Source organism: Oncorhynchus mykiss, chromosome 20, assembly GCF_057628025.1.
Source record: "Oncorhynchus mykiss isolate SJ-2025 chromosome 20, ASM5762802v1, whole genome shotgun sequence".
NCBI lineage: Eukaryota > Metazoa > Chordata > Actinopteri > Salmoniformes > Salmonidae > Oncorhynchus > Oncorhynchus mykiss.
Window position 1 is genome coordinate 21,697,987 of NC_143041.1, and position 12,343 is coordinate 21,710,329.

General features: G+C 42.3%; 1 protein-coding gene and 1 long non-coding RNA gene across 2 annotated transcripts in view; one reads left to right on the forward strand and one right to left on the reverse strand.

Moving 5' to 3' along the window:
* The window catches only part of LOC149974432 (uncharacterized), a 37,675-nt gene extending 34,497 nt beyond the window's left edge, over positions 1-3,178 (reverse strand). The window contains exon 1 of the long non-coding RNA XR_016489393.1: positions 2,903-3,178. This is a non-coding gene — a long non-coding RNA (uncharacterized LOC149974432). The remainder of the gene's footprint in view (positions 1-2,902) is intronic.
* On the forward strand, positions 1,500-7,535 carry LOC110499072 (sclerostin). The gene is made up of 2 exons (XM_021575950.3): positions 1,500-2,199; positions 5,355-7,535. The coding sequence occupies exons 1-2, from the start codon at positions 1,959-1,961 to the stop codon at positions 5,774-5,776; spliced, it is 663 nt and encodes a 220-aa protein (XP_021431625.1). The 5' UTR covers positions 1,500-1,958; the 3' UTR covers positions 5,777-7,535.
* The last annotated feature ends 4,808 nt before the right edge of the window (positions 7,536-12,343 follow it).

The following is a 12,343-nucleotide window of genomic DNA, read 5'->3' on the forward strand; positions in this document are numbered from 1 at the left end:
TCCACAAATTGATAGATACCATACCAAACGTGTCTCGAATTTACATATGAAATAATACATAATGCTCTGAGACCAGGTTGAGTATTACAGAAAAACACATTTCTGCCCTGCTAGAGCTGCCCCGGTCAACTGTATGTGCTGTTATTTTGAAGTGTAAACGTCTAAGACAACAATGGCTCAGTCACAAAGTGGTAGCCCACACAAGCTCGCAGAACGGTACCGGTGAGTGCTGAAGTGCGTAATGTGGAAAAATTGTCCGTCCTCGGTTGCAACACTCACTACTGAGTTCCAAACTGCCTCTGGAAGCAACATCAGCACAATAACTGTTCGTCTGGAGCTTCTTGAAATGGGTTTCTATGGCCGAGCAGCCGCACACAAGCCTAAGATCACCATACGCAATACCTAGCGTCAGCTGGAGTAAAGCTTGCTGCCAGTGAAACCGCATTCTCTAGAGTGATGCTTCACCATCTGGCAGTCCGACGGACAAATCTGGTTTTGGCAGATCCATGGAGAATGCTACCTGCCCCAATGCATAGTGCCAACTGTAAAGTTTGGTGGAGGCTGATATTACAGCAAAAGGGGTCGCAACTCCATATTAATACCAAAGATGTTGGAATGCGATGTTCGACGAGCAGGTGTCCATATACTTTTGGTCATGTAATGTAGCTTGATCAAATTCATTTACAAGCATACCCCCTGTGAGTCTTGCCTAATCACCCGCAGCTAACATCAAATAAAATGCTGTGTGTGTGTGTGTGTGTCACTCTCTCCTCTTCAACTGATGATACTGTCTGCAATCATTAGAGTGTCCTCCTTAAACATATCTTTGCTCCATAGTGCATCTTGAAAATAACCATTTACTAGGGAGAATAGGGGGTTGGTTACTCTTTGCCTGGTCCAGGTAGTGTGCCCCCTCTGCAAAACACCACTGACAGATCTTTTATTATATATATAAATCATTATGATAAAATGTGGTCTTAAATGAAGTTAAGTAAATAATTTAACATCTGAAAAATGAATTTAATTTTTTTTTTTAAACAAATAAATACAGGTTATATATTATTTTTAATTACATAAACAAACAAAATATCAAGCAGCAGGTGCCCCTGTGCCAAATATGGACATGACACCTCTGCAAATCCAAAGGCTGTGATTTTCAAGGATGCCAAGAATTTTCTGGGTCCATTTTTTCCATCCTAATTATCTTATTGAAACCAGGATGGGACTCCATGTGTCATTCTCAGTTAATAAAAAAAAATAGTGAAAATTAATTAATGAGATTGTTTGATGATGGTGTTACATTTATATAGATACTTTTTCAGTGGTCTATGACTGTAATAAATGTTTGAAGTTAGTCAATAGTCGAACTCAAAAGCAGATACACGAGCATACAATAAACAGCAATAAAATAAATACTATAAAACAAACAAGTAATATTGCAAATAGACTGCTGCGATCTGTCAACGTGTACGAATTTCACAATTTTGCATATTTTTTTTACAACACAAAATTGCGCCAGCTATCAAACACATTGTCTATGATGGAGAAGGAACCAGCCTCGCCATGAAACATCACTCAATGGTCATCGAGACTGCGCCCTGTATCACTCCAAACAAAACCACATCAAAACAAATGGAATATTTTAGAGACACGTACATATTGCATGAATCACTAAGGAAAAATGCGGCAATACTGGAACTAGATGCGCTGTCTCCCTCAAACCAACGAACCCCAAACCCGCACGCACCTCTCTTGGCGCGCACACATGCACCTCTCCAGTTTCAATGAATTTGGCTGGGGCAGGACCCCTCCCACTTCGTGTAAGCACTTAATTGTCAGTTTTGACGAACGCTGGGGTACTTAAATAGCGTCAAAGTTTCTTGTATGGGTGGAATTGGTCAACTTGCCACAGAGCGCATGTTACTCATAGTTTATTCCAGCTCCGCAGATCGATAAGCATGCAGGTGTCTCTCGCGCTCCTTGTCTCCAGCACGGTGCTGCTGCTGCTACAGGGATGTTGTACCTTCGTGCAAGGATGGAGGGTGCTAAAAAACGATGCTACAGAGATCGTACCAGAATATACTGAAGACATACAGCCTCCCGAGGAACCAATACCACAGGCTTCTAATAATAACAATAATACAATGAATCGACCAAAACACGGGGGAAGGAGATCATCAGCAAACACAGCCTCCTATAGTGAGTATTTATTTTTACGTTATCTGGTAGCCGACATAGCTAGAAGGAATATAGGATGTCCATATTCAAGGCGCATTATGAATACTTGTAATAATGACTTGCTTTATTTGTGAAACACTCGTAGCCTACAATGTGAGATTGGTATAGAGAAACGATTTATCTGTATGGATCATCTTTCATCAATTTAATTGAATACGTTGGGATATTGCTTAATCAATCTAACAAATATTTCCTTCGAATTTTACTCTAACACAGATTTATTCCTAGGATACTTATATCAAATCGAGGAGTTTAAAATAAACTGCGTGGAATAGTGCTAATATCTAATAAAAATATATAATATCTAACAATATGCTCTCGTGCATAATGTGCGCAGTCACTTAGTGAAAAAATTGAGTTTTCAATTTGTGGTAAACGTTTCGACAATATCTAAGAATCTGTAATGTTACGCATGTGAGATAGATAAGGCATTATTTCTCAAGCACTGAGCTTTTGGACCGTCAGCACTGTTCAAAGGGCGCGAACTGCTCTTTTCCCCAGACACATATTTCCCAGCATAGCGTCTCCTCCTTTAGGCACGGGTTAATTTGTTTCTGTCAATGTGCAAGACCACACACGTCCTTTTAATCAAAAAAAAAATGCGCAAGGTGTCGATTAAAATATCAATGTAGCCTATAGTCTCTGGAGAATAATGAAACCTTACCTGTGTGGTTTATGTAAATCATTAAGGCAAGAAACCCTCCAAAGACCACCCAGAATATCCAATAATGTTTCATTTATGAACGTGCCGAGAAGTGCTACTTTCTGTATGTAGAATAGTTAATAGCAATATCATGAGTAATGCCCCAACCTTCAGTGGCTGTTTTAAATTGCAGCTTTCCCTGCTGATGCATTAGACTGGAACAGCTGTACTGTTCAATGGAGCAAGCCGGGTTGCGGTTAGATGAATGCTATGCCAAGGATGATAGGGCAATATGTCACAGACACATAATATGCCCGTGGTTTCATCCTCACACGATCTGAAGAGCTGCACTTATGAGAGATCAGGGTTTTTCACTCTATCCTTGGTGCTATTTCCCTCTCTTTTATACAACGAATTAGTTCAGGTCTGCCTATGCTATAACTATTTAATTGCAACATCATGTGTCCAAATAGAAAATAGAGTTTCTGCTCTTAGGGGATTTCTTCAAGGTATTTGGAAATTGCAACACTGTGATAGATAATTGAGTCCCACCTGTGGCCAGTACAGGTTATGCTGTAGTCATGCAGATTTTTTACAGAGGAAATATCTCTGATTGTGCATCTTGAATCCATGAGACAAGGCAATGTCGTTCTTTCCAAGTTTTCCCCGAATCTAATCATGTCATTTCAAATCTAAAAGAGTCGTACATAGAGTACAAATGACAAATGTTGTGATTAGGATATAAAATACTGTAATGATGGATGAGATACATTTAACATAATACTTGAAATCGATAAACAACAGATACATCTGCAGGATATTAATTTGAGACTGTTTGCTACAGAAGGGAAATGAACCTGCACCAACAGGAAATGCCATTTATTATGTAGATTATAATTCATTAACATTTTTGTAGGTCTTGATATATTCTTCGTAAGGGGAAGTCAAGTCAGAAATGTCAAAGTGTAAATGATAAACTTCAGAATGCTTTTTAAACCTCAAATACACCGTACATATAACATTTCTTTGCACCAGGGCAATCAGATTAAGATCCTACACCTGTAGCTTTGCGGTGGGGGTTGGAAGAACACGCGTCTTTTTAAATCTCCTCTTTTACTGATCAACATCCATCAACCGAGAGAGAGAAATAATAATCTATTGGGTCATATCATATGCGATAGGGGTCTTTCTCATAGGCCTATCTGCCTTCCTCTGGGAGTACCATATCTTCCCATGATTCTTCCCATGGTCCCAGTGGGGTCATTGAGGCAGAGAGGGTGACCTCTGTCTGGCTCCCCTCCATGACAGTCCATCCCTGGTCCCTAGGCCCAGCAGTCAGCACACTGGGAGAGACCTGAGAACAGGGGAGAGACCTTATGCTGTGGCTGTCCGACCAGCCGAGCCACAAAATAACACCAGATCAGGTTCTCTGAGGGGAGAAAAAAGTCATCCTTCCATGAATCCTTTTTTATTGCCTTTTTGCAATAGAAAAGCCACAGAAGAAAACAGATGCATCTCAGAGTGTATAATTTCTTAAACCGACATGTCCTCTGCCATTCTACACGCCACATGTAAAAAATAAAAAAGAGGACAATAACTCTTGCATAGGGCTGTTGAAAAGGCCATGGCCGACATATTGAATGACCAATTATGCACTGAATATGCTTTCTCAAATCGTTTGGTTCATTTGTCTCATTTCCAATTGTCAAATGTTGTATTTAGGAATGACAACAAGCATTTAGAGAAAGTTTCCAATCTTCACATCCTTTTTCCGGAGGGCCTGTTTTGTGTATGCCAGCTTTTGTTTCCGATTTAAATCTCCATTATGTTTGATTGAGCTGTTTAATAGCATTCTGGTCTGGATTTACTATCAGCTGATTGCTGCCAGCTGGAATTCCACATCCAACCTCATTGTCAGGCAACAGTCATTATCAGATCATGCATCAACGTTAGTGTTCAGTTGCAACTTATTTCCCCCCCTTATACTGAGCCCTTAACCAAACATGGGGACAACATTGGTTTTGAATTGGATTTGTATATCAACATTGCATTTATTTGATTACCATTACATTTTTTTTATAAAAAGTACTCTCTGCTTTAAGAAATTCTAAATGTTATGTTTTTCTGAATGGTGAAACGGAAGGAAGAGTTTATGAACATTTCCGATGAATTAAATTGAGACTCATATTCCATTTCCCAGCCCAGCTCCACGCTTGCAATTAAACCAAGTTCTTAGAATAAACAAATAACATTATACGCACAGTGGGAATCGTACTTTTGACACTGACACACACGTACTTTTGTCATTGACATATTCAGCACGTCTCACAGAGACACAGCTCTGAAGCTCTCTGCTCTTGAACAGTTAAATGGAAGATTGTTTCCCTCGAGTCGGTCCGACTTCAAAGTGTTTGGTTTTTTTTGGAGGGATGCCACAGATTGTGTAACCTTGATATCCTCCTCTTCACCCCAGGTGCCTCGGAGCTGAGCTGCAGAGAGCTGCGCTCCACCCGTTACATCACTGACGGCTCCTGCCGCAGTGCCAAGCCCGTCAAGGAGCTGGTGTGCTCGGGTCAGTGCATGCCCGCCCACCTCCTACCCAACTCCATCGTGCGCGGCAAATGGTGGCGGAGCAGCGCTTCCGACTACCGCTGCATCCCGGCCCACTCCCGAACCCAGCGGGTGCAGCTGCAGTGCCCCAACGGCAACAGCCGGACTTACAAAATCCGCGTGGTCACCTCCTGCAAGTGCAAGCGCTATAGCCGCCACCACAACCAGTCAGAGGCCAAGGAGGCCTCCTCTTTGCCCGAGCCCCGACGCAACAAGAAACGCACCCGGCCTCCTGGGAGTCAGAGCAAGAGCAAAACCCCGACGCTGGTCAGCAACTCCTACTGAGGATTCCTTTCCTTCTTCCGTACAAATGCAGAGACCAAAGTAGCACGCTCACTCATACACACGCACATGTTACACACAACCCAACATGGCTCCTTCAATGGAAGAGGGAGAGGAAGAGACATTTCAACAAAAAGGGATTTGTTAAGCTGTTTGTTGGACTGGCTTGACATGCGTTTTTCTCACCAGACAGGCACTATAGATTTTGCAGCCTATTTTCAAACATATTTCAGAACCTTTGATTTGCATGACCAAATGAGTCAACAGACTATGCCAGGGAAGGCCATGTGACTGGTCAGGAAAGTTGGAACACTGCTCGGATTGGAGTGTAGATTATCATTACACACTCCAGTTCATAGATAACGGCCTCTGACTCAGGCACAAGTAGAATCTACCTTAGCCACAGCAAGAGGTGCACCTAAACTCAAAATCCACCTGTGAAAACATCAAGTGGGCAGGCTACACTGCTTGATAGGCCTATAGGGTTGAAAGGTGTCTCTATGCTGTAACTGGTTCTAATCCATCTTTTCCATGGCTGTGTGTACTGTACCGTAGCAGCACCTGGTAGCCCTGGGGCTTCAGGCTCTGGAAGTGGGCTGCTGACAGGCCTGAGAGGCCCTGGCCTTGACCCCAGACCACGCAGTCACATGACAGCCCGGGCAGCACCTCACTCACCAGGAGTCTCCCAGGGCTCTCGCTCCGTAGCAGCCTTACAGGAGCTGTCAGTTAGGGCCCCTGGCCCAGTGGCCCTAGAGCCCCTGTGAGAAAGGCAGAGGGAGAGTGAGAGAGGGGAAATGGCTGTGTCAGCAGTCCAAGACCAGGGTCCCTTCGGTCAAACAGGCAACTAGGCATTCCTGTGACTCATCTTAATGACTAAATGAGCCCATTCCTGTGTTTAGAATTTCCGCTAGACATGGCTGGTTCCTGTTTGCAGGAATCACACACACACACAAAAGGTCCACGTGTGGAGGCGGCTCCAGTAATTGTGCCTGTTGTTACCCTCTGGCACAACGTTCTCCACTAAACCCACACTGACTGGAACTATTTTGTTAGCAGCAAATAACATTGGCGACCAACTAGTCATGTCCCTATTCTATTCATTGTGAACCTAGAGTGACTCATTCTCTGAATAGCACTGACAGGAAAGATAGGAATGAGATAAAAAACTGAATCTCAATCTGAATTGTTTGATATTGGCTGTTGATATCCTACAGGATGCTGACGGACAGAAATAGACAGAAAGACAGACAGACAGGAAAAGGTTGTGGATGCCCAGTCTGCCCATGCTGACAACCCATTCCCTTTTTTCAACCCTTTCAGTACTACAGCCTGTATTTCATGAAGAATACTCATAACGTTTCCACTTATTGTCCACATTCCATTGTTCCATTCTCTCATATCGCTTCCTGATTTTCAGTTTTCTAAACTGTACTGACAGTGTTTCCTTCTTGTTCAATTGTGTGTTTGAAATAGCAACTGGAAAGGATTTTGTCATATAAGTAGAGTTGTCATGTATAGCTTGATTGTACATATTGTTCCTGTCTGGTCTTTTGGCTAAAAGCAGTTGGGGAGGGAAAAAAAACCTTGCAGACTCAAAGAAATGAACTGCATATTTATTTTTTATTTCCACATGTAAATTATTTATGCAACTTTTTGTAGTAAATGATAGCCATTATTGTCATTTAGAATAATAGTGACTGTCAGATAATAATGAAATGCTGTACAGTACACGAATCAAGTAAAGGCAGATATATTTGAAAAACTGTGTGTTTGTTATCATTCTTCTCTGAATGGGCTTGCTTTGTCAAGGTCGTTCTCTCCTTTATCTGTACCTGCACGCTAAGCGTACCTCTCAATGTGTCTCATGAAAACACATATCGGTAATTAGGAAGTTGAGGTTTTGTAGCTCTTTGGAATGTCTGGCCCGGCTCACAAAAGGAGAGGAAGAAGAATTTGCACAAAGGAATTCACACATGAGACGTTAGAGGCTCAGTCACAACAGCAACATTGCTTTGTTCATAGAGGTGGATACGAGCCATAGAACCCGTCATTCAGCCTGTTTCCTCGCCTCCCTCAAGGTCCTAATTTATTCACTGAAAACTTGGACTCTCAGACAACTACCAACACCTACTGGATCCAGGCACTACAATGCACCAAATTAGGTGTTTATGATGAGTTTTATGGACCAACGTAATTCTGAATGATAAAACTGGCACCTAATATACTACAGCACTTTAGAAGACCAAATAATGTTAAACTGTAGTAAATACAAAACAGAGAACCGAGTGGAAACTATTTGTAAGTGGGTGCTTGTCATTACCCTTGCCAATGACTAACAATTGATATTCGGCCATAATCAAGCCCTATCCAAGAGAGCAGATATGCCATGCTTTTTAGCTCAAACTACTGGCACCCGACTAAGTTTCCCAGTAATTCAAGAACAGGTACTTAAGTGCAGTACATGAGTAGTACCTTAATAGATTGATGCTGACAAAAGCATCTGCCTGTGTTACTGCGTTTATACAGGCCATTACTCCACAATTACCTAGCGTCGACCTCGGTAGGCCTAGGGAACACGAGGGTGTACGGCAGGTCAGACGCGATCAGTTTCCCTTGGGCACGTCATATGTCTACTCTAAAGCAACTTAACTACGCCCAATACGAGGGCCGCCGTTGAGGTTCTCAGCACCAGGTGCAGAAAGTCTATGGGGGCCTCGGCTATTAAAAGAGAGAGTGCAAAAGCCTCAGATTTGGTCCCCACAAATCAACTTTATTGGATTCACAGACGGTTCCTGATCGTTTCATGGCATGTACTGGTATGGTGAATATTTATAGAACTGACAGGTTTTTATAACCATTGATTCCCACCTCCCAAACTTAGCGAAATAACTGATATATACATAGAAACGTAGAAATGTTGTATAATTCAAATGAACTTTTAACGATTCCTCTGACGAGATGTTGCATTAAGCCCTTCTTTCAGCTGCCAATTTCTCAGGCTAATCACTTTTTGTTAGGCTATGTTGCCTAACAAAAGTGCTTTCTGGACTTGTGCTCTAAACACACTACTACGCTCATCAGCTAAAATACAAATGCAACCATTTCAAAGATTTGACTGAATTACAGTTCAAATAAGGAAATCAGTCAATTGAAATAATCTATGTATTTCACATGACTGGGAATACAGCTATGCATATTTTGGTCACAGATGCCTTAAAAAAAAGGTAGGGGCGTGGATCAGAAAACCAGTCAGTATCTGGTGTGACTACCATTTGCCTCATGCAGTGCGACACCTCTCCTTCACATAGAGTTGATCAAGCTGTTGGTTGTGGCCTGTGGAATGTTGTCCCACTCCTCATCAATGGCTGTGCAAAGTTGCTGGATATTGGCGGGACCTGGAACACGCTGTTGTACATGTCGATCCAGAGCATCCCAAACATGCTCAATGGGTGACATGTCTGGTGAGTATGCAAGCCATGGAAGAGCTGGAACATTTTCAGCTTACAAGAATTGTTTGCAGATCCTTGCCACATGGGGCCGTGCATTATCATGCTGAAACATGAGGAGATGGCGGCGGATAAATGGCACAACAATCGGTCTCATTGATCTCGTCATAGATAAAATGCAATTGTCTTCTTTGTCTGTAGCTTATGGCTGCCCATACCATAACCCCACCGCCACCATGGGCACTCATTTGCCCAATGAAGTCGATTATGATGCCAAACTGGAGTCAGATCTAGACCCTGGTAAGGACAACGAGCACACAGATGAGTTTTACTGAGACTGTTTCTGACATAGTTTCATCAACTGTCCGGATGGCTGGTCTCAGACAATCCCACAGCTGAAGAAGCCGGATGTGGAGGTCCTGGGCTGGCGTGGATACACGCTGTGAGACATCTTTGCCATTGTGTTGTGTGACAAAACTGCACATTTTAGAGTGGCCTTTTATTGTCCCTAGCACAAGGTACACCTGTGTAATGATCATCCTGTTTAATCAGCTTCTTGATATGCCACACCTTTCAATTGGTTGGATTATATTGGCAAAGTAGAAATGCTCACAAACACCGATGTAAACAAATTTCTGCAGAACACTTGAGAGAAATAAGCTTTTTGTGCGTATGGAACATTTCTGGGGTATTTTATTTCAGCTCATGAAACACTTTACATGTTGTGTTTATATTTTTGTTAAGTGTATAATGGAATGGTAAAATATCCCATTTCAACAGTGTGCACAGCATTATTGTTTAGCTTGTGCCAGAATGTTTTTTAAAGATTGGTAACCACTTGAATGGCTTAGCAACTGCCAATACAGACTAAACTGATGTCTTGCCAGAGAGCAAATTAAGTAGATTGTATTTCACCATACAAAGATGTTTGACTAATACGCATGTTTGCCAGTGTTGTCTGTATTACAAGAGTAAACGACTCTCTTCTGCTGAACTACATGAACGGAAATTAAGTTGAGGAGACCTAGCATGTGAACCTAGCATGTGAACCTAGCATGTGAACAATGTTGGCTTATTCAAATCAAGCTAAGGGCAAGCAATCCTCAAAAACAATCTTTGGCATATTACAATTCCCCTGGTCGGCTTCCTGCGCAATAGCCTAACAACCTCGCGGCCTTCCAAGTAATTTCCCAAAAAGGGATATATTTACTGAGCAGAGAACATTGCTAATGCAATACATGATATTCTGACCGTTTTCAAGGATTATATAAACGTATGATACTATTATGCCCCAGTAATTTCACCTCTGTGTCCCAAGTCAAAGTGCTCCAGGAGCAGATATTATTCCCCAAGTCAAAGTGCTCCAGGAGCAGATATTATTCCCCAAGTCAAAGTGCTCGAGGAACAGATATTATTCCCCAAGTCAAAGTTCTCCAGGAGCAGATATTATTCCCCAAGTCAAAGTGCTCCAGGAGCAGATATTATTCCCCAAGTCAAAGTGCTCCAGGAACAGATATTATTCCCCAAGTCAAAGTGCTCGAGGAGCAGATATTATTCCCCAAGTCAAAGTGCTCCAGGAACAGATATTATTGCCCAAATCAGACACATATGGAATATGACAGATGTATTTAGAGAGGGATGTTTGTGTTCAACTGACCACACCCTTCTCAGGTCATGAGTGCTAATAGCTTAAAAGAAATAGAAACCAGAGGAGCAGCTTGGCACAGATCTGCAACGTGGAAAGCAACCAGTCTGACGCATTTTTTGTATCCTCCTTAGCCAGTTGCTGGAGAAGGAGGATAGGGTTTCAGAAGAGGGCTGAGAGACTAATGTTCAGCGGGGAAGCCAGGGTCAGGGGAGAGGAGAGCAGAGGCGAGCCGGGAGATGTCCTCCCACATTAGCGTCAACATGCTAACATACAGTTGAAGTCGGTAGTTTACATACACTTAGGTTGGCGTCATTAAAACTCATTTATCAACCACTCTACAAATTTCTTGTTAACAAACTATAGTTTTGGCAAGTCGGTTGGACATCTACTTTGTGCATGACACAAGTAATTTGTCCAACAATTGTTTACAGACAGATTATTTCTCTTATAATTCACTGTATCACAATTCCAGTGGGTCAGAAGTTTACATACACTAAGTTGACTGTGCCTTTAAACAGCTTGGAAAATTCCAGAAAATGATGTCATGGCTAGAAGCTTCTGAATGGCTAATTGACATAGTTTGAGGCAATTGGAGGTGTAACTGTGGATGTAATTCAAGGCCTACCTTCAAACTCAGTGCCTCTTTGCTTGACATCATGGGGAAATCAAAAGAAATCAGCCAAGACCTCCAAGACCTCCTCAAATTTTTTTGTAGACCTCCACAAGTCTGGTTCGTCCTCGGGAGCAATTTCCAAATGCCTGAATGAACCACGTTCATCTGTACAAACAATAGTACGCAAGTATAAACACCATGGGACCACGCAGCCGTCATACCGCTCAGGAAGGAGACGCGTTCTGTCTCCTAGAGATATGTATATCCACAGTATAACGAGTCCTATATCGACATAACCTGAAAGGACGCTCAGCAAGAAAGAAGCCATTGCTCCAAAACCGCCATAAAAATGCCAGTCTACGGTTTGCAACTGCACATGGGGACAAAGATCGTACTATTTGGAGAAATATCCTCTGGTCTGATGAAACAAAAATAGAACTGTTTGGCCATAATGACCATCATTATGTTTGGAGGAAAAAGGGGGAGGCTTCCAAGCCGAAGAACATCATCCCAACCGCTAAGCACGGGGGTGGCAGCATCATGTTGTGGGGGTGCTTTGCTGCAGGAGGGACAATTATGTGGATATATTGAAGCAACATCTCAAGACATCAGTCAGGAAGTTAAAGCTTAGTCGCAAATGGCTCTTCCAAATGGACAATGACCCCAAGCATACTTCCAAAGTTGTGGCAAACTGCCTTAAGAACAACAAAGTCAAGGTTTTGGAGTGGCCATCACAAAGCCCTGACCTCAATCCCATATAAAATGGGATTTTACAAGGATTAAATGTCTGGAATGATGAAAAACTGAGTTTAAATGTATTTGGCTAAGGTGTATGTTAACTTACGACTTCAATTGTATGTAAG